Raw genomic sequence first — 23,230 nt, 5'->3', positions numbered from 1 at the left:
AAAAAAAAAAAACTCACTTGCCTCTTCCCTTAATTTTCATGAAAACAGTGTATGACAGTTAAGACACTGGCCAAATTAAAATGAAATGAATGATGTCTTTTCCCTCTCTTTCCACAGAGCTTTGTTCTATAATGATGGTAATGGCTTCAGTCCTTCCCGTTGAAAGACCTCTCGCTTCACTGTCTGGCTTTCAAAGGTGAAAAGCTTTTAAGGAATAATGGAGACACAAATGTTACTTCCAGTGCTGCTGAATTAGCTATGCCTCATCACCTTTAACAACTAATGTGGAGAGAAACGTTCTGGACTGAGGGCTGTACCTAGGCTCAAATGGGTCTTTCTTTGAGAGCACTCCCCCTTTAAAAACACAAGTGCACAATCAAGGCTTCTGTAATAGTAAGTGTCAACTAACCTCAGGTTGTGCTGCATTATTCACTCTCTAAATATTTAATTCACTTGTACCTTTATGTCAAAGCATTGCTGTGAACTTCAGGACAAATTGCATACATAGCACTTTTAATGTGGGATACCTTGGCTATTTATTCTCACATATAATCCAATATAGCTTTGGCACTGTTTATTCATTAGCATTAAGATCTTCAGGATCAATTGATTTGATTACTAACAATGCTTTGTCAGGTTAATTTGACTTCTCAGAAGACGTTTGAGTGCCTAAAGATGGATACACCAAATAATGCTCTTTTCTAGACAGCTAGGAGATGAAAAGCTGAATGTGCATTTCTCTTCTCTAAATCTGGTTCACAGGTATTTGAATGAAGATTAGGACAATCATAAAGCGTGGTGGATTTAAGCTCACTGACTGTACATATTCTTAGCTGATTTTCTAAGATGTGGAGTAACATCAAAGAGCAGCATTAATATTTGTTCCAGCACTTACAAGAATATCTAATGCTCTGATTCCTTAGGGTTTAGATCCACTAGGCCCAGCTTCGTTTGGCCCTGTAATGTTGCCTTGTTCCGTCTACTGCATATTTCTGCAAACCTACAGCACCTAAGACAGAAAATCAAACACACACACACATACAGTATTATATGCATGCCAGTCCTCAGATTCACAACCTTCAGTAGTATTCATACTTGCTCATACATATAAAGCATCATACTATACATCATAAGAATCCTATCTGTTTATTAACCATGGTAATTTCACTTTGGAGATGAACCTCTATGTCTTAAGTCAAGAATTGATGTTCTGTAATCAAGAAACACCTGTGAAAATGTAATAATGTTTACAAAAATAAAAGAATTACATATTTGTACATTGCATATATGTATACAGTAACCAAAACTACTCCCATATTACTTATTGTCACTGTATTTTTATGGTAAAGTTCTGACAACCACAGATGCCAGTATTTTTATATCCAACAAATAAAAAATAAAAAATCCCAATGCATGTGTTTTAAAAATGACACTGAAATTGTCACAAAGCTAATTAAATTCTGAAGCCCCCCAGTTTACAAACATAACATAACATAACATAGCAAACCTCACTTATTTTATTTACAACATTAATGTTTTATTTATGGATGTTCAATAATTCATTTTTTTATTTTTTGTTTCAACTAACTTGCAGTAATTCGTGTTCCCGATTCCCGAAAGGCATTTTATTGGCACTCCCCAGTACAACACAAAAAAACATGGGAATAGTAGTGGAGTTCCTCATTCTGTTGGTATGCCAAGGGGACTGGTGCTCCACCACACTATAATTGGTCTGTGTCCGATGTTAATGTCATTACATCCTGAAGTTGATGAAGCCATCTTAATTATATAGGGCTATGTCACTGTTAATCTAATCTCAGTGGACAGTCCCCATCTTCAGCCCAATGTTATGATTATATCAAAACCACTTTAGTTTTAAGAGCATTTTAAGAGCGTGTGTAAGGGCCATGTTTTTACTCGTACATTTCATTGGAACAGAGTAAAAAAAGCCTAAATACAGAAAGTGCTGACAGATTCAGTCTGTAATGCATTACATATAGATGTGAATACAATATGCATTATATTATTTATTAATTCATGGAATGGTAAAGGCACAATCTGTTCCATTCTCTGCTGCATTTGTGTGCAATGCAATTATACGAACCTCAGATTCATTAGAGGGGTTTCATAGCATCATTTAATTTTAGTGGAGTGTTTTGTGGGCTCAGCGATGTGATTTTATTCCAAAAGAAACTGTTTTGTAAAAAGAGATGTTGGGTCAGGGTGATTATTCAATGCACTGCTCAGAGTGATGAACCTTACTTTGTTACTTGATGACTATACTAGCCAACTTGACATTGACATGATATTCAATCATGAAAAAAATATATTTTAAATGTTTTTTAATATGAATGACACCGATATGAATACACACATTTTATTTTTAAGAACTTGTTACATGTTTTAAAACATTTTTTCCCCTCAGATATTAATATGTGGCATCCATATACAGAAAAAATGTGCTGTTTAAATCAGTTTGTTTGATTTCTTGTTGGATAACATTGTTTGCACCATTCTGTTGCTCAGAAGCTTTTAACTGATCAGACTCGAGGCTCCTCTACTCCCAATATTCTATGCAGTTTAAATTGAAGTATAGCTAATAATCTTACATAGCTACATTTGCCAATTGGAGAAAATCGTGCTGTTATAAAATGGTACAGTCTGCGCACGGATTCAAGTTTACCCAGTCATATGCTCTTCTACTCTGAGTAGAGTAACGAGCTACCGGGGGCGCGCGGTAATGTTAAGAAAGCGATCAAGAGCGCTTTTTCTTTCTTCTGCTGACACTACAGAGAGTGTTGTGTTCATTTGTAAGTAGAGCTGTCAGAGACGCGCTTATTCAGTCACCACCGCTATTGCCAACAGGACTGACTGGGATTCACTGCGCTCTGCTGGCTCTGTCTTACCGCTATGGGCTCAGTGTGAGTGAAGAGGCAAAGACTTTGGGATATACATGTTTGGCATTTGGTCAGTTTCTCAAATGCAAACGGAAATATGCGGCAAAGCTTCGTCTTTCTCTTAACCGGTTTGCTTGGGTTGTGTTCATGTTCAAGTTTCCCAAGTAACATCAACATAGGTGAGTACTCGGCGGCTATTGTTCATAATCGTGTCCTGACAGAGATTTAAAGTTTCATTCGCACAGGGTGAGGTACAGTTAGCCATTTGGGTTTGAATATTCCCATTCTGCTGTTAATTTGCCTGAAATACTTTTTTGTAATCTCGACAGGAGGTTTGTTTCCAACCGACTCCCATGAATACGACGTGTTCCGTTTCGCGCTCTCTCAACACAATGATGTTCCTAAACTGGTACCACAAGTGGACATGGTGGACACAGGGAGCAGCTTTGCCATGACATACGCCTGTAAGTTCTGTATTAATATATATCTCATAGGTCTGTTATTGTTCCCAAAGCCAAACCTCTGCAGTGCGTACGCGACCTGTTTCTATCAACCTTGTTGCTTTGCTAAATTTTCGACTCTGCACAGATGATTTGTTCCAGTGAAATAGTGCAGGCTTAGTTCAGTAAACGTGATGTAAACGTATCTTCACTAATAGTCTTAAACCCAGCTGGATTACTGTCAGGTGGAACTGCAAAGCTGGCAAAATGTTCTAGAACACCTGAGGTTGATTTTGACACGAGCCAAATGTGTTTTTTCACATTTACAGATGCTTAATTTGCCACAGGAGTTTGTTTAATTTCACTACTTTCATAATCCTGTGCTCTTTACGTGTTCACAAAATAGATTTATGCATTTATCATGCTTTCTTAATTTAATTGTTTTAGTAATTTTAATGTGAAATGTAAAAATGTTAGATTTAACAAAACGGTGCATGTATTTTTTGCATTAACCACCATTTTATTTATTGTACAAAACAATATTAGATTTAACAATGCAATACATTTACTTTTACAGTAAAATATTGTAAACAAAAAAATCTTTATTTATTAGTCTTTGTAACTAATTAGAAAGCACTACCAAAAGTCCATGCTTTAAATAGTTTTTTTTTTTTTAATTTATCAGTTTTGTAAAGATATGCATTTTATGCTGTTTAATGCATTATTTTTGTCTTTAGTTTATTTCTGTTGAAACATTGCCTGGAGCATCATCACCACATTTTATACAGCAAATTTCTGGCACCACAGTTGTTACATTTAACATGTTTTTTTTAGAGTGTATCAACAGATTAGACAACATATTTTCTGTCATGAATTGGAATATGAAATGTATTGCTAATATCAACATTTTTAGACAAGCCAAACAGAGAAAACATCCTCATTCCTGCCTCAGCTGGCTGTCAATCACAAATGTTCCCCTTTGATGTCTGAGATTGACACATTCAAACCTTTCCATGTTTGTGTTCAACCCTGTCAGCGTTGGAGAACATAAAGCTTAGCATGCAGATAGCTTCTGATGTTGAATATGAATATTTCAGATGTTTGAGATACTTCGACACTAGCAGAGTAGACTGATCAGAAGTTCAGAGAAGTCATATGGGCTATATAGTCTCTCCCAGATTAGTACATGTGATAAACCTCTCTTATGTACACATCACTGGTGCCTTTTTAAGTGAGTCTCAGAGCCTCAAAGCAGAGTATGCTGTTTACTTGAAAGCTGAGCACTGAAACTGGGGCTGCAGCGATGTTTTCCATTTTAGGGGACTCCTTAGGGCATTTTTATAGGGTGACATAGGAGAGGGTCTTGGGAGGCTATCAAAGGAAAGTTTAACGTAAGGGCTGAGTACGTATGTTCTTGTCACAGGGAAGTGTGAAAGTAATTATATGGAGCTAATTACATCTGCTTGCAGAGAGTTGGCTCATCTGGGGCGATTGTGCATGGCTGCTGTCTTATCCTCTAATCGCTGTATACACCATCCCAGAACTAAACCCAAGAGCACTTGAGCAGTTTGTGTGGCAGAAAGTGCAACCAAATTCAGTTTGATTATAATTTGATAATTTTCCTCTTTTGCTGCTTGAAAAATACCAGGACTATAGAAAACAATGAATGGGTCTTTAAGAAGCAGAACAAAAGAAAATCAGTGTTTTTGTCACTTGATTGAAAACTGTGAAGAATTGAGTACATTTTGTTAAAAATTACCAACCTGCAGAAATGGAGACATGTACATTTATAATTTCAAGCCCATTTTGGTCTGTTTTCTTCAGTGTCCATTTTTGCCCAATAATTGATAGATGGATTAGTAATTGCCGTTTACTTTAAAATATGAACATAAACAGCCATTGAAGATAGTTGAGTGCTTTAAGTCAAGTCACTTTTATTTATATGCTTTTTACAATACAGATTGTTTCAAAGCAGCTTCACAGATACAACAGGAAAATAATGTTGTAATAGGCTAATATTGTTGTTAAATATAAAATTAAATGTCCCCAACTAAGCAAGCCAAAAGCCAATGGCGACAAAGGCGACTTTAAAAACAGCATGTTTACTCTTAATGTGCTCATCTAGACAATGGTGCCGTCTTAAGTTTTGTTTACACCTGGAATTAGCTTTCGTCATGAGTGATCCAATCACAAGTGGTCAGCTGACACTGAGAACCACAATTTTAGTGCAATGGTTGATTGACAGGTGAGTGTGCGGTCCTTTGCTGTTGTCTGGGTTGACATCAGGACAGATTAGCGTCTATACTACAAGTGCAATGTGGTCACATGCGTTTCTGCTGCAAATCAGATCAGCTGAAATTCATGTTAATTTTATCTGTTATAGTGTAAGACTTCGCATTTCTCTTTTTTTTATTCTGTCAGATAATCTGAAAAGAGCAAAAATGTCATCTTTTACCCAAGAAATGTATATTTCTTTGTATAACACATGTAAGGGCTTTATATTTTATTAATAAGACATTTAGACGTGCTCCCATAACTGTGAATCATTATCTGTTATCATATTTATAATTCTAAAATAGATGACATGCATGGCAGAAATGGCACACAGAGCAGTACAGACTGTTATTTTCTTAGATATGCGCCTGAAACAGTTGCCGAAGATGCCTTAACTCTGAAGAGCTACAGTAACCGTTTAGCACAGCTCAAATAGATTCATTTAATCTATTATTCATTGCATCATAGCCAAAGTGATTATTTTCAGGGGTTTTGATGTATGCATGTGGGAGCAGAGCCACAAAGGGAGTTATCATGAAAAATCCACCTATGTGGGAGGGAACTGACAATATTTAGCTGGAGTTGGACAGGTGTTCTGGGGAAGGAAAATTGTTCCCCAAATTACCACACAATAGTGGGCTTTATCAAACATAAATGGCAACACACTGTACAGTGTAAAATCAAGATTACTGGAGGATTAAATTGCAGTGGACATATCGTAGAATACTGTCCTGAAAATGTCTTCAGGACAGGGAAGTTGAATAGTGAGAGTGCTGATGGGAACAGAAATTAAAGCTTAGTTATAGAGGTCCCATGATGTAGTATGTTTATATAGGGCAATGTGAGCCTCCTGTCTTCATTTACTCACTGTCATGCTGCTTCAAACCTGTCTAGATACATTTTTGAAAAAAGTTTTGTGTCCATACAATGAAAGTCAATAGAGCCCGTAAAGACAAAAAACATTTGCAAGTTCAACATTCCTCAAAATCATTCTTTAGTTTTTAGCAAAAGAAAGTCATCCAGGTTTAAGAGTGACTGTGAGTAAATGATGACAGAAATGTCATTTTCAGGTGAACTATCCCTCTAATATGATCTCAATCGGTTTGAATGCTATATTTCACCTTTCATTTGGAATGCATCACATTATTTCACAGTAAACAGTTTATCAGAATTGGCTGGGCCCTTAGATGTTTTCAAACGGAATAACAGGCCACATGAAAATTGCCCTACAATATTCATGTTTAAGAATTGCATGCACCTTTGATTTGAGTTGTCAGTTGCACTAATGAATAGTGAGTTAAATGCAGTACGTCGACCTCTCCAAGACAGTTGAAATAACCAGTCAACGTCTGTCATGATGGTGTTGAGTTTCTCTCCTCTCGCCTCCCTAGTTGAATAAAACCCCTCATCACATCATTTTAAATCTGGCAAACAGGCTTTTGTCTGTTGTGAATAGGACAGATTCCTTTTTCTTCCATACATGAATTATTTTAAGAACTGTTTCTGCTTTTGCCATATCACAAGCCTTTATGACAGTCAGTTTTTGGCATTAGTCCCATTCGGCCCCGTGGACCTCCTTTCAGCATGTATCAGTCCTTTCATCACATTGACATGCAGTCGGGCCAAATGTCCACAGCATGTCAATCAGGCGAGCTCCAAAGAGACCCATTGAAGCTCATGTCACAGCGAGTTCAGGAACAAACACCGTTTTGTGTGTCTTCCCTGTGGAATTCACATAGACCTCTGAAGAGATTTTACCTGTGTGGTTGCCTTAATTTGAAGCTATATACAAATGCTGGAAGACTTTAAAGGCAATAAGCTCCTACGTGAATAGCCCTAGCCATGTTAGCATCAGCTGCATAGCCATTAGAAAGGTCTTCCAGCCATTAGACAGATTTAAAATGATGTATTGTGAAATATGAATGGCTTTTTTGATACCGGTAAGCTTTGGATGCTTGATCGTTGATTATAGATGACGGGTATGTCATTAGCTTCATTAGCCGTTAGGAACTGGATGCAGTTCAGAGGGAATGGCACTGAGGTTAGCAGTGGTGATTTCAGGATATGTGCCTGTAGGGCTACATGCTCCCCGACCTTCACTGGGCTGGAATGATACAGTGATAAAAATGTACCTTATCAGATATATCATCTTGCAAAGACTGAGGCTACAAGCCGCTTAGAGGACACCAGGGACAAAATCTGATTCTGTTATGTGACAAAAAGAGCCCGCTTGGCTGTAATCTCTGAAATGATCTAGGTATTTTCAGTGAAACGCTGGGCCCTAATGTTACAGAATTCAGGATGAGCTGCCACCTTTTCATTCTTTTGTAAGGAGCAGTTTACCTAAAAATGAAATTTTTGGCATTAACTCCCTTTCATGACATTTCAACCTTGTATTATATTCTTTGTGAAACAAACATGCAAGGAAATCTTGAACAAGCTTCTGATTTCTATACGAAAAAAGTGAATTCCCTAAATTATTGTTCCATGTGTGTACCAGGGCCGTAACCACCATAGGCATTCTCCCCAAAAATTGGAAAAAATGGGCAAATTGAAATGCCCCCCATCCCCCCCCCAATATTTGATATTCTTGATGCTGCCCTGCCACGAGCAGTCTAACAGCGCTCGTCAATGTTCAAATGACTGAGATGGCCAATCAAATCAAAGAAGGTGGGCTTTACTGTTCGCAGAAGATAAGTGCAAATTCAAACACTTTAGTTTTAGCAGTGAAAATGCGTTGCAAGATGTAAGTAGCTAATTATTTAAAATTTGACAACTGTTTACGATAGAACTATAACTATATTTGACGATCAGAATGTTCAGCGACCGACAGTATTGTGAAGCAAACTACTCAATTTTTAAAAATATGCAATCATTTACATGATTCATGTAATTCATAATTCATTTTGACGAGACAAGAATGGTCGATATTTATAGGCCTTACTCATGCTGATTGAGTGGACCTGTTGTCTGTTGATTACTGATTGCTGACAGCTGGTTGGAATGACTTGATTGTTTGATCATTAGAACATGTTCCTCCCGAACCTTGTTAATAAAACATCGATTATTATCGCCAAGGACAAAAACATTTATTTATTTTTTCAAAGAAATTAACTTTTATTCAGCAAAGCTGCATTAAATTGATCAAAAGTGAAAGCAAAGACATATATAATTTATCAAAAGAGTTGTAATAATCAAATAATCCTGAAAAAAAAATTCCACAAGCATGACAACTGTTTTCAACCCTGATAATAAATAATGTTTGTTGAGCATCAAATCAGCATATTAGAATAATTTCTAAAGGACAATGAAGACTGAAGTTGTCACGTACTGCTCCGAGACACAAAGGTTGAGGATCCAAATGCAGTTTTTATTGAAAGGGTTATCCACAATCGTAGTCGAAAACAGGCAAAGGTCATAAACACCGGGTAATCAGTCCAAACAATAACAAACACAAGGCAGGGAACACGGGCAAAAGAGTAATTCACGGTACAGGCAAGAAATCCAAAAACCATGAGACATGAATCCAGGGAGAATGCTCGGAATTGCAGGGTAACATTAAACATACAAGACTTCGAAGGGAATGAATGAGTAAACATGGTTTAAATAGGCTGAGACTAACAAGGTAATGAGACACAGGTGGATGCAATCATGGATGATGAGTCCAGTCAGTGAGTTATGTGAAATGTAGTTTGTGAGGGAATGACAAATATTCTGATGCGGAGTGCCCTTTGGTGGCTCTCAAGGGCACTCCAGCTGGTGACTGTAACATAGCCCCCCCTCAAAGGCCGGAGCAGGCGTCCAGGGCGGATCTGACGCTTCAGGGGCAGAGGCGGCCATCTTGTCTGGAGACACCGGCGTAAACACATGCGTAGCGGTGGCCATGATGGCGGAAGCCATGAGTCATGTTGGCTGAGGGGGTCCATGGCCATGATGATAAACTGATAGCGCTGTATCATCCGGAGCTGACTGAAGAAGCTCAGGCTCGGCAGGCATCTTCACTGGACATGGTGGTGAACTTGGTGGGCCAAGCTCCGCGGCCACCGGAGCTTGGTGCATACTGCTCCTTCCCAAAAAATGTCTAAGGGAAACATCCTCCTCAAATTCCCCGACAGTGAAGGAGGAACCAGTCAAATGAAGGGCATAATCTAGGAACATAAAACAATAACAGACAAGAAATCCAAAAACCAGGGAATTGCAGTGTAACACTAAACTGAGACTATCAAGGTAATGAGACACAGGTGGATGCAATCAGGGATGATGAGTCCGGGCAGTGAGTAATGGGAAATGCACATTGTTAGTCTAATGTGGAGTGCCCTCTGGTGGCTCTCAAGGGCACTCCAGCTGGTGACCATTACAAGAGTATTGATGCTGAAAATTCAGCTTTGCCATCACAGGAATAAATTACATTTTACAATATATTAAAAATAAACCAGTGATTTTAAATTGAAACAATACTTCGCAATAGTAGTGTTTTACTGTATTTCTGTTCAAATAAATGCAGCCTTGGTGGGCAGAAGAGGAATCTTTCAAAATCCGATTAACCCAAACTTTCAATTTATTTTTAATATTCCAAGTCTTCTGAAGATGTATGATAGATTTGAGTGAGACTTGTGTTGGTTTGCTGATAATCTTTTGGTGTCATTCCCATTAAACCTATCACATCCAAAGATGCCATTTTTTTGTCTTATAATGGTTTAAATTTTGCTGTTACTTACACAAACCTACCATGTAAACATGTTTTGTCAGGTAAAAAAAAAACTGGTTTTATTCAATTTAAAAATATGATTTAATATCTAACTACATTTACTAACCTGACTACATTTTTAAGGGTGAGATCAGGTAGAAATAGCTCCTTAAAGGGTTAGTTCACCCAAAAATTGGGGGGGGGGGGGGCTTAATGTTGTTATTTTGGGCGCTTCTTAATATTAAGGTTGAACCACTGTAGTTACATGGACTATTTTAAAGATGTTTTTAATACCTTTCTGGGCCTTAAAAGTTGCAATGAGGTTACTTTCAAAGGAGGGACAGAAAGTTCTCAGATTTCATCAAAAATATTTCTTAATTTGTGTTCCCAAGATGAACGAAGGTCTTAGAGGTTTGGAACGACCTGAGGGAGAGTAATTAACGACAGAATTTTTATTTTTGGGTGAACTAACCCTTCAAGGTATGCAATTGCCTGTTACACTTTTTGGAGTGTACAGTACTGTATGTCTAAAGAAGAATTGAAATGTAGTGCATGAGTCATATGGACCACTTATATGGTGCTTTATTTTTGTCCTTTTTGGTGCTTGTCAGTAAAAATCAGCATCCGCATTTAGGAAAACAGATGGTGAAGCTTGGACATTCTGCCTAAAACTGTATTTTGTGTTTCACGCCATCTAAAGAAAACGTGAGAATGACATGAGGGTTACTAATACAAAATGTAAATTTTTGGGTAAACTATACCTTCATCAGCAATGACTCATTTTAGTTCAAATATCATCAGCATAAAACCGCATCTCTGATTAACCATGGCTGCCACAAATGGCTCGTGTCTCCATTTTGATTTATCAGCCATGTCCCAGCTCCCTTAGGACTGCACATCAGTTCAAACACCCTTTTTTACCTCAGACTCTCAATAACCTAAGGCAAGGAGAACAGAGGCCCCTGGAACAGATTGATGCAGCAGAGCTCCTCTCATCTTCACTGCAGTGACTGAAGATCAGACGAGATCACTCATACTGGACCCACCTGTCACAAACATCTTTCAGCATCGTGGAGATCACCGCAGGCAGAAAAGTTGTTTTCTCCTCCCCAACCCGACTATACATTCACACACATGCTCTGTACCCAAACACAGAGATTCAAACCCTGATACTCCTTCCAAGCAGCACTACATAAAAATGCGTTGTTCTTTTCGACCCCCCCACCACCACCACCACTTTATCTGCGGTAGGCATGAAGAACACTGATAAAGAAGATGTGCACACAGAAATCTTGCGTTATCTTTCCAAATGGTTGAGATAAATGCATTGTGCAGCCTCGCATTGACTCTTTATCGCCTGTTTTAAAAGATACATATCTCGCAGTGACAGTACATTTGTCAATCCTCACTATCAGTGCTGTGGAGGGGAGAATGAGGGTCATTATTATGGGGGAATGAAGCTTAAATAGTGCATGCTGTTGTAGATGCATAGCAGAGAAAGCTATCTGCCTTCTGGGTTGTGTTCTGAGGCTGATTTGAAAGTTTGCTCGCCTAAGGGGAAGATTTGGAGCTGAAGAATGTCATAACTGTGGCACATCCCTCATTCACATGCTCAAAGCCCCAGGGAACAAATGTCTGAATGCAAATGGCACGTATCTTCCCTGGTACTATACGTTAGCTGGAACCAATGGAAGGTGTTAGCTTGGAAGTGTTAGCTGCTGAGATTTAAATTTATGGTAAGTGAGGCTCTCATATAGTTTTATAATAAAAACGCCTGCATTATTACTAATGAATGCAGTGTATAAGGGTTTAAAAAAGACAGTGGAGCAGTGAAATGTCCCAGAGGATCATTTATATAATTACAGAATAAAAGTAAAGGGAACGAAGTAGGCTACAGTTAAGAGTTGAGGTGAAATGTAGGAAATTCAATACGCTCAATGTTTCTAGGGTGTTCTGAAGCTTTTCTTTTTGAGAAGACCCAGATTTGACACTGTCTGCAACAAAAGACTCACAAGTAAATGAAACAGACCCCCTTCTGGAGTACTGCAATGCAATACAAATCAATTGCCATGTGCTTCTTAAGCACTCAGGGTTTAGCCGGCTGTGAGGGGGCTGGAGGAGAGATGATTGGTGGGTGGATGTTTCACTGTCACTGTAATTACAAAGAAGAATGCAGGGCAAGACATATTGAGGTCTAGTTTTTTCACGAGGGAGTGCTTTGGGGGTGATCATGACAGAATTTTAGATAACATATTGACTTGCTTTCTTGTATAAACCCTGGGTATTGATTGAAAGATGTTGGAAGTACAGAATAGTGCTAATGAATGTTTCACAAGTTTTATATTGTCGACGATTTGATGTTTTAATTCAGATGTATATATGCAGTTGCACCAGAAGCAAATTTCATAATATTTTTTTTTGTTTGTTTGTAGCAAACATACCCAAACATCCATAAAACATAATGTTAACTTTTTTCCCCCAGAGGTTTTCATTTTTTAATGCCAAGCACTTCAAATATGACCAGGCTTTTTGTGAGCTACCCCTTCCTAAACATAAATTACAAAATTAAACAAATTATTTTCAACTATAAAGACTTGAAATATTATATATTTTTAAAAATATATAATTGGCTTGTATGTTGTCACTGTAAAGCCAGGCCAAGTTATTAAAATATGATCTGGAAAATATTTACATTTGTATCTTTTTTCTTCGTTTTTTTTTCACCCACTTTGCATATTGCTTATCACAACAGGTATCGTTCCAAAGCAGCATTTAAAAAAATTGTTTAAAATAAAAAAACCTAAATTACCACATTAACGTTGACAGTTCTAAAACTGAAAACGTTTTTGCACATTTTTTACAACTTACTTTCCCATTCTTCAAAAATGCATTTTATAATACAAACCTAATGTCCATTACAATAGTCTTACATTTCTTCTGTTTTCTTCCCAGTTTGTTCCCAGTTCTCCAAAGGAGTCTACGCCATAATCGGTCTGTATGACAGGAAGACCATGAACATGCTCATGTCATTCTGCGGCGCTCTACATGTGTGCTTCGTCACGCCCAGCTTCCCCATCGACACCAACAACCAGTTTGTGATCCAGCTGAGACCTGAGCTCCAGGATGCTCTGATCGCCCTTGTCGAGCACTACAAGTGGACTAAGTTTGTCTACATGTACAGCTCGGACTCAGGTTGGCTTTTTATCTTGCTAACGTGCTGTTTCTAAACTACAATAACGTAAACTGAATTTATAAGTTTTCAGGGTGAGGTAAATATTTCATTCGCTTTTTTCTGTATCTGCATTGCCACTGCAGTTGCGATTAAATGGTGTAATACTCTGTAAGGTTGCTCAGGATGTCACGAAGCTGATTTAGTGATTTGTGATTTAGGAGCTTTAGAGGATATTGCTGGGAAAGTTTGAAAAACGTGATGATTTGGTATAATCCTGTTTAGGTACTCTGCTTGTCTTGTAATAGGGTTATACTTTGACATTTTCCAGTGCCTCGGGTGTAGTCATTTTACTTATGGCTCCCTGATTCCTGCAGGATTGTTCTTATAATCTTCTATTGTGATTTAAGTATGGACGAGCGCCATATTTCTCCTGTGAGTGGTGACACGTGTGTGGTGCTCCATCATATTTGCCATATCCAATCATTATCATGCCACGTTGTCATTAGAGAATAACAAAATCATTACTGCAATCATTTACGGATCCTCATGACCAGAACAGTGCAATGCAAATGACAGCATCAGACTATAGGAAGTGAGTGAATCCATTTAACATTTGTGCCAATGTCGAGCACAGTATTTTGCACAAAAACCTGCGTCTTATCCATTAACCAACCACAATACAATTTAATCAGGTGCCAAATGCATTGGAATAGTGTTGCGCCATATTTGAATGAAGTAATTGTTTTTTGCACAAGCATGCCTCATTTCTTTGTAAATTAGGCTCATTATTGATTGCGCCCTATTCACAAAACTCAGTGCTATAGAACTATTCAGTCATGAAATCAATTTGTAGATCAACCTGGAAGACTAATTCACCATGGCTTCCCTTGGGAATTTCCTAAAGGGGTTTTAGAATAACGGTCTTCGATTTGTGTGTAAAATAAGGTCTGTGGTTCATGTTACTTGAAGACACTTTAATGTTCTGTTCTACAGCATACAGTACATTACACACAGTCGGACCTCAGTTGTGAATTCTGAAGCCTCTATATTAGGACTTACGGCCGTTTCACACCGCAAGCATGTGCGGCGCGTGAGCAGCACGTCAGCGCAACTACATCGTCACTGCAGCTGCAGACGCGCGCGAGTATTCACACTGGAAGCGTTTGTAAAGGCGTCACAACAGCGGCTCCCAGATATAAGCAAGCATTTCTTTACAAGGACTTTTGAAAATTTTGTTTTTAGAAGTTGGTGGTCATAAGCACATTTGAAGTTTGTTCAAAGCCCGAACTGAATAATTAAAAACAAGTTTGATGGGTACATTTTCTATTAAATGTTATTTTCTTTATGTTAGTCTTCATTTCCTTTTCTGACATACTGCAATTCTTGTTAAAACGCACTAGACATGCAAATTCTATGCGTTTTGGGCACTTTTTCTGTGAAATCATATTAATTGTGTCCATCAAAAGTGTGCTTTCACTTTAATTGAGCGTGAGCAGCGCAGCAAAAATAGACTCGAAGCCGAAACCCCCGCTTCACTGCTGCTATCGTGACGCTCCTGCTTGACGCTCACGCGCTGCTCCTGCTCGCGGTGTGAACGCACTCATTGATTAACATGCACGCCGAAAAAAATACGCGCTGCTCACGCGCCGCTGACGCTTGCGGTGTGAAACGGCTGTAACAGTTGTCCATTCCCTCAAGCATGTCAACTCACATCTTTATGGTAGTTGTAGTGATTTGTGGCAGTTTTTTGTTTAAGATATAGTTTTTGTCTTTTGATGAAATATCCTGTACTACAATAGCATGTCATTTTACAAAGAAAAAACCCCCCCACACATTTTAGCTGACAAGCTGTACTGGGTAGTAACTGATTACATGTAATCTGGATTACATAATCAGATTCCAAAAATGAAGCACTTGTAATTAGATGATATTATGTTTTAAAATACTCATAATCAGACTACAGTTACTTTTCTATTGATTAAATGATTACGTTATTCTCACTATGGCAGTAAATTGTTTCTAATTTTATACGTTTTATATGTATCCTTTATATATTCAGGAGGTTTTTCATGCCTCAGACCAGCCACTTGTCATGTGACTATCAATGAAAAACTGAGACCCACACAGAATTTGACCACTGGATTTACAGAAATCATTTCATTTTAAGAAGCGTTTTCTCAACAATCCAACATTGCATATCTAATCAGCTCCTGAAGAACACATTAATTTTTATTTGAATAATTGTTTTTCTGTCTTTATAAAGCTTTTGTCTTTCAAACACAAATATACAAATTCATGTCACACAACTTTTTTTGTCAGCTGAACCTCTTTGACCTAACATTTACTTGGTTATTCTATCCAAATCAATATGATAAACAAGTTATGTCAAAAGTAACCTAAAAGTAATCAAAAAGTAGTTTGGTTTTATCACCTTAAATGTGTAATGTAATTGATTTCATTACTAACTACAATTTTTGTGATGTAATTTGGAATCAGTAACCCACTACAATTTGAAAGTAATCCACCCGGCACTGCCGACAAAAACATAAAATATGTTCATCAGTTAATCTGTTATACTGTTAATCAGTTACTTTCTGAGGTGTCTAACACCATATTTTTTACAGAATCCAAAAGACTCACACATTGGTGAGCAAACTTTTTTGGGTACAGAAAGAGTGTCTCTCTTTTGTCTCCGACGACATGATTTTGTGTTCCAGTGGAAGTTACCTATCTCTTTGCACCATTGTCGTCATCTTTTTCTTTTCCGTTTTATGGCGGGTGGCAATACCGCCACTTACTCTGTTGGAGTATCAACCAGATTAAATTATTTACAATATTATCAAATGTGTAGTATTAACAAATCATCAACATTTCATTTTTTCAAAAATATCACAGTTATCGTCAATACCAGTATATCATGACACCCCTAAAAAATCAGGCCTGATGAAATAGACTTGTTAAATAATCTTAAGTGCAGACCTTGTTTTACTAAAGTTAAATACTAATCTACAAACCTAAATGAAGTTCCCATGGGATGGGACCCCATGGCTAGAAAATGCAAATTCTCTTCCCGGTTTTAAGACTACAAACTGAACAGCTCTCTTTGCATGGAGAAATTAACTTCCCATTCGATCATTACCATTCACAGGAAGCGGTTGGTACACAGGACTTAATTTTAAACGGGTATCTGTGTGCATTGTCTATTCATTATGGCAGCAATTACTCATCCAATGATGGAGAAAAACGTCATAACCGGCCATATATCCATATGCGTGGTGTAGTCGAGCATTTTAGAGTGTTGATTCAGGTGTCTGGATTGCAGTGGTGGAGAGATGCTGCACAGTGATGTTCAGATTTTGTGGCAGCATTTGTGCCATTATCTGATTTGCATAATTCCTTTAGTGAATCAGCACTAAAACAACACAGAGAGCATTTGCAAATAACAAATTACCCCCCCCCCCCCTCCCATAATATTACACAATATTAAATTTTTCTACGCCCCACCCCCACTCTTGGTAATATAAAGTTGAGTGAAATTAAAATCTCAATCATGAAACACACATTATTGATTCACATGTCATGATGTTTGCCGGTACTGAACTGGGAACACAAGGTTACTGAGTGTTATATCCACACACAAATACAACTACAACCTCTAGAAGCCCCCACTGCTCTCCTGTTGCCTAGATACAGCAGTACTCAGCCTCTAGGTTATTTTAAACCTTTAAAGTAGTTTAAAGTAACTTGTGTGTGTGTGTGTGTGTGTGTGTGTGTGTGTGTGTGTGTGTGTGTGTGTGTGTGTGTGTGTGTGTGTGTGTGTGTGTGTGCGAAATGTTTATGTCATGTCATATGTTGAACATGGTGGATATAATCATGACTGTACTTACATTTTCTGACAAATTTTGTGTCAGCGGAGACAGTTTTTTCCCTTGTTTTAATCAAATTATTTATGACATTCCGATTTTATGCCTAGTATATTGGTAACATCGGTTAGCCGTGATAGATATTTTTTAACATTTTATTTTTTACAATGTTTAAGTGTGCTTCCTCCATTTTCATATTTAGATGATGTTTGCTGTCGTCTAACACTCACTTAGAAGTAGTATTTAAAGACACTAATAATTTTAATCACTGTTAAATGTAATCTTTAATCTCAAAATGAATATCCATATTTCATAGTGTACTTATAATGTTGTGATGAGTAAATTCACTTGTATTATTTAGAAGACTGATTTTAGATTTTTGTGATTTATTTCTATACTATTAGATAAAATAATATAGAATTTTAATATTGGCCATTATTGGTTATTAGCTATAACATGAATAACTCTGCTTATCAGTAATCGGCTGGAATTTTAATACCATACATTCCTAATTCAGACTTATTTCTTTTAATGTACATAATCCAGATTGTCGTGTTTGTCCAGTGCTTGTTCATCACTGTTTTCAGCATAATTTTTTTCTATTTTTAGGTTGACATGTTCATCTAGATGTTTGTTTTTTTATGGCAATGCTGTAATTAGAGTGCTGCATTTTTATATAAATGCAACATGTCATGGTTAAAATAGTCCAACCTTTAGAAATACTTCGAGTCTGTAATAGATATTTTCAACATGCAATGCAGCGCAAAGAGGTGTTTCAGGTGTTGTGTTTTCTCTGTTAATTATGCGTAAACACTGCTAGAATAACCTGGTCTCACACTAAAAATGTTAACTGCATCATTTGTCAAGGTGCTCAGAGATGACATCTCAAAGCCGTTGCAAATGGGATGAGCATCATCTGTGGAGCTAGCAGCAGTTTAGTGATCACAACCCCCCAAATCTGCCCTTGCCAACTCACACAGATGTTTACCAAGCTGAAGCATGATGAGCCGGGCACATGTGCGCTATCTCCTCAAAGACCCAGATAATAGAGTTAGGGCCTGTAAACACACAGCCGGCTTTGTTGAAGAAGGCAAGGAAAACACACTGCTTTGGACTCAAAAGGAGATGGAGGGAAATTAAATTTGTTCCTGTACGTGAGATATTTGTAGAAGAACAGAGAGAACAGGTGATATCAAGCCAGTTCTGCTCTTCCAAGACAATCCATACTCGCATCCCCTTCCCTTTTCCTGCCTTATCATCAACGGCGCAGATGCGCTAGACAACGCTAAGAGGAGATGGACCGTACGCACTGTCCGTTTCTCCTTTCTTCTTATCTGGGGGTTAGTGCTGCTCGGTGGAAGATAAAGCTGGTTTGCTCTGTGGCACGAGACAATTTCTTAGCTGCCAAGCTGCAGGCGTGAGGAGAGGGTAGAGCGTTGGTGTGGCCAAAGCCGTAGAGGCGTTTCGAAAGGCAATCTGATGCAGTCTTTTAATGAATGCCAGGGAATGCAATGGCTGTCTCACCGCTCCTTCAATGACAAACCTAATTCTGGCTTCTGTTGCATAATAATCCAAGTACGGTTTCTATAATTAGAAAATATCTTTTTAATCTGTTATTTTACAGAGAGGTGTGGAATGAACGATTTCTTTGGACTAGTATTGACAGCAGTGAAGTGAAGTGTGTAGGTAGTATGCAAATTATACTAAATGTCATCCCAATGACAAAAGCTTCAATGAATATCATGCAGAGACCCAAGCGTATCTTTCTACTTTGCTACAGTCCAGATTGTAGTCTCGTTTTAGTTAACGATATGCATTGTTAACATATTATGCTAATAGAATGCAGTGGGCCAAGATCAGTGTCTATATGTATAATGTTTCTATCTGCTCATCTCTAGATATAGTTGATTGCGCCAAACGCATTTTTTCTGCTCCGTTTGGGAAAAAATCATGCAAGAGCTGCTCAAAAGATATGGTGTTAACACGAAATGGACAAATTTTGATACATATTTTGACAGTGAAGCAAAATGCATCATGTTTTTTTAACACCAAGATTCCTAGTTGGCCGTAATGTACGAGCAAATGTGATGACAGCACCAATTATTAACCAAACCCATGACAGAAAGTGCAACCAAGCATTCACAATAAATGCAAATTCATTTAAATAAATAAATTGGCTTATCAACGTTGTCTTGGATTAAGTTCTTTAAGTTTATGTTGCGTTCCTGACCCATTTAAATGTGCCAGCTAGATTGCATTAAAACATCTCACTTGCTGAACTTTTGCATGGCCTAATTTTCCACTGAATGCATAGTCAGGCTTTATTAGGAGTTGTTTTTTGCATTTGTGCTGCTCGGACACTGATGTGTGATTATAGGTGTCCGCATTGATCTAGCTTTTGCTTTGAAAGCAGTTGCCTTTGGTTGAATATGAGATTTGATTTCTCTGAAGTAGAAATTCTGCTGCCTGCAGAATTCGTCCTTCATATTGACCAGTAAACTTATCAAAACGCTGATCATTGTTTCAAAAGAATTTTTTTTTTTTTTTTTAATGCACAGGCTTTGATCCTGTTCTTCTATGTAAAGGACAGGGACAGGGAAGTTACTTAGCTCAGTCAGCATGACTGAATGAGATTGACTTTTGAAGTTGGTAAGTGCTGCATGACCACCCAGATCTCTTTTTAAACACAGTATATCACTTTTGATCAGCATTTGTTTTACTGATGAGATGACTTTTAAATGCTAAAATATTTCTATATTTTGTATTTTCGATTATCTATATAGATATTTCGATTTTTGTAGTGGCACTTAGCAGCGTTTTGTTTTCTATTAGTTGTTATTGGTGGGGATTTAAAGACATTGATCAATAGAATATTTTAAAGTATTCATGCTGAAGAAACTGACATTTTGGGAGGAATTTTAAAATTACCATTTAAAAAAAGTAATGTTTAAATAATAATAACTGAATTAAGTCATTTTGATTTTTTTTGTGGCATAAAGTAAACAAATCCTCATTTAATGGATGAAATTCTTGAAAAAAAATCTTAAGACTTAAGCAGTTTGGAATAATCTTTAATTACCGTTCCTTAGGAGAAAAAAGAGCATTGAAGCAGATTTCTTTTTAAATATTTGAAAAACTTCTGTCTTCCAAATCAAGCCATACGGTGCAAATTTTTAAAATGTTTTATATTTATTACAATTATTTTTTTCAAGTAATAATTAATCAAGTATTATTTACTTTTTACATAATGGTTATGTCATAAAAGTTTAAATTGAAACTTTTGTTGAAAGTGGTATACATTTTTAACAAAACTAAACTAATATAAAACTATGAATGCAAAAACATTTCTGAAAGCTTGGCACATTTTGTATATTAAACTAATTTCCTTTACTTAATCTGGGAAACTGTGATTGGTCATTGACCTAGGTAACAGTATAATAAATGGAGGAATTTGCTTAATTCTGTTCAATAAATTGTTAAAATCATTAGATTTGAGGAGGCTAGGAAAGCACTCACCTTAAGAATACAAATGCTACTAAGGAACGATCATCTTTCATTAAACTACCTATCAATGTGTCTGATACACAGGAAAAATGCTGTCATATTCAAACGGTTCCTTTTTGAGGAGCAATCAGTCGTTTTCTTTTATTAGTTTCTCTCAATATGCAAGATGCCATCACGTGACATGCAGACAAGCAGGTACTTGTTAAACAGCCTGAAAGAAAAAGTCAAATGATCTGAAATGGTGCATGTTTATTCATTCATTGCATCTCTGCATGGCGAGAGACATTCAGTAAAATTGGTTGTTCAGTTCTAATGAAATTCACAGCAAGCCATCAAAAAGCTGACTCAGCAGAGTAATGTCCATTAATATCAAATTGTTTAATTTCCTCTAAGAAAAGCATAGCTATCCAATTTATACAATTGGTGGTGTAGTGGCTTTGATCTACCGAATTACAATAGGCAGTTCCTCAACGTGAGGTTCTGGTTCTGTGAAATGATATGCCCCGGAGGAAAAACATCCATGGAGATAAGAGGATGTGATGCTGAGAATCCGACGTAAGCAAGCTAGTAGAGCACTGTTTAGTGAAAAAAATTAAGGTTATGATTTAACTATGATCACTCAAGGTTTTTCTAAATGTGTCCAGACTAAACAACTTCAAACACGTCTCTACTGGTCCTCCTCCTCACAAAAACACCTAGAATTTTCTCTGAGCTGAAGAAGGAACATTTGAAGTTCAGTGTTTAGCAGTCCTTAATTTTAAGTAGGAGTTTCTAAGTGATATGAAAGCAGATGTTCATCAGAGCTGGAGCAGAACAGCGGAGACCCCCTGCTGAATGTGGAGACAGAGCTTCTCCTCAGGAGTACGTGACTCAACAGAGCATGTGGGTTTTTTCCAAATCAAGACTTTACTTCCCAGAATGTTACAGTACTGTACCTCACTAAAGTGATATTCATAGAGCTGCATCACTGTCTTAAAATACTGATATTTTGAAGATGTACAGATGCTTCAACATATTGTGCTGCAACAAATGTGGTATCCATGCAAGCAGCTGCCTGTTAGAAATATTCAATTATAGACATATGAGTCTTTTTATTGGGATATTTTTTTTTTTGAAGGTCTGACAGTGCTGCAGAAGATTTTGGACACTGCTTCCGAGAAGACCTGGCAGGTGACATCCATAAACTTTGACACCCTGACAGAGGCGGCATTCTTGAAAACCATCCAAGATCTGGAAAATAAGAAGGAGTACAAGATCATTCTGGACTGCGAGCTTGAGAGACTCAATTCTATTTTAAACTTGGTAAATGCTTCACACATTTCTTAGGGTTGAACAAAGATTAGGAAAGCGTTTCATTTTTTGTATCTAGTGTATTTTACAATGAACCAATAACCAGGTGGTTGACCCAGACAGAATTTTTACATTTTCTGCATTGATTTTGAGGGAACAAGGCAAGTAAATGTAATAAAACACACCCACACCATGTCCATATAAGAGCATTCCGCACACCCTTTTCTTTTGTCTCTCTCTCAGCAAACATGAAGCTCTCTAAATGCCAAAAGTGGCATCCTCAAAACAAGTTCAAACGCAATAAACACCTTTTAAACAGACATTACAGAGCTCTGATTAGCCAGCTGTACATACGCATATCTTTATGCAGAGCTACCTTTGTTCTTGAGCCATAACATTATTACTTTTTACTGATAGCCTCTTTATACTGTATATGTGTGTATATATATATATATATATATATATATATATATATATATATATATATATATATATATATATATTTATATAAAGGAGATATATAAAGATCTTAAATATATTTAATTTAATCTAAAATTTCATCTTAACATGTTTATTAGCCCACCAAGAGTATGTGATTTTTGCATAGGAGTGGTTTCAGTTGTTCTTACATTTTTTTTCATAAATTTAGAATAAATTTAAGAACGAAAGGTATTGACGAATCATGATTTGTTTTTGAAAACGTTTGTATGCAGATTTCAATCACAAATTTGTGCATACACATGCTTAGTAAATCAGGCCATTGAAAAAAAAAACAAATATACATTGAATTAAATAAATAATATATTATTGATTGATTTATATAATCATATTATCTAATTATAATTATAATATATTCATCATTTATAAAATTACAGTACCTGTCAAAAGTTTGGAAACATTGCATTGCATTTTTTAAAAAGAAGTTTCTAATGCTCACCAAGGCTGCATTTATTTAATTTAAAAAAAACAGTAATATTGCAAATTATTATTACATATTAAAAACTGTTTTCTATTTGAATTATTTTTTTTATATGTAATTTATTTCTTGTGATGGCAAAGCTGCATTTCTGCATCATTACTACAGTCTTTAGTGTCACATGATC

At 36.9% G+C, this 23,230-nt stretch overlaps 1 protein-coding gene across 8 annotated transcripts in view; it reads left to right on the top strand.

Annotated features, from left to right (window-relative positions):
* The first annotated feature begins 2,736 nt into the window (after positions 1-2,736).
* The window catches only part of gria1b (glutamate receptor, ionotropic, AMPA 1b), a 66,791-nt gene continuing 46,297 nt past the window's right edge, over positions 2,737-23,230 (top strand). For 5 of the 8 annotated variants that reach the window (XR_013204929.1, XR_013204928.1, XM_077233260.1 and 2 more), the window contains exons 1-4: positions 2,867-3,076; positions 3,227-3,361; positions 13,251-13,490; positions 21,955-22,139. Coding sequence is in view for 5 of the 8 variants with exons in the window: in XM_077233260.1 (XP_077089375.1) it covers positions 2,995-3,076; positions 3,227-3,361; positions 13,251-13,490; positions 21,955-22,139 (642 nt within the window). In the remaining 3 variants the exon portion in view is untranslated. Of the gene's footprint in view, positions 3,077-3,226; positions 3,362-13,250; positions 13,491-21,954; positions 22,140-23,230 lie in introns of all 8 variants that reach the window. The other 3 variants (XM_077233263.1, XM_077233262.1, XR_013204927.1) reach the window with 3 other exon arrangements.

This window comes from Siphateles boraxobius, unplaced genomic scaffold (assembly GCF_051911475.1).
Source record: "Siphateles boraxobius isolate OS27281-9 unplaced genomic scaffold, OSU_SipBor_1 18, whole genome shotgun sequence".
NCBI classification, from domain to species: Eukaryota; Metazoa; Chordata; class Actinopteri; order Cypriniformes; family Leuciscidae; genus Siphateles; species Siphateles boraxobius.
Note: the sequence above shows the minus strand (reverse complement) of the source record. Positions and strands in the feature narration are given on the sequence as shown.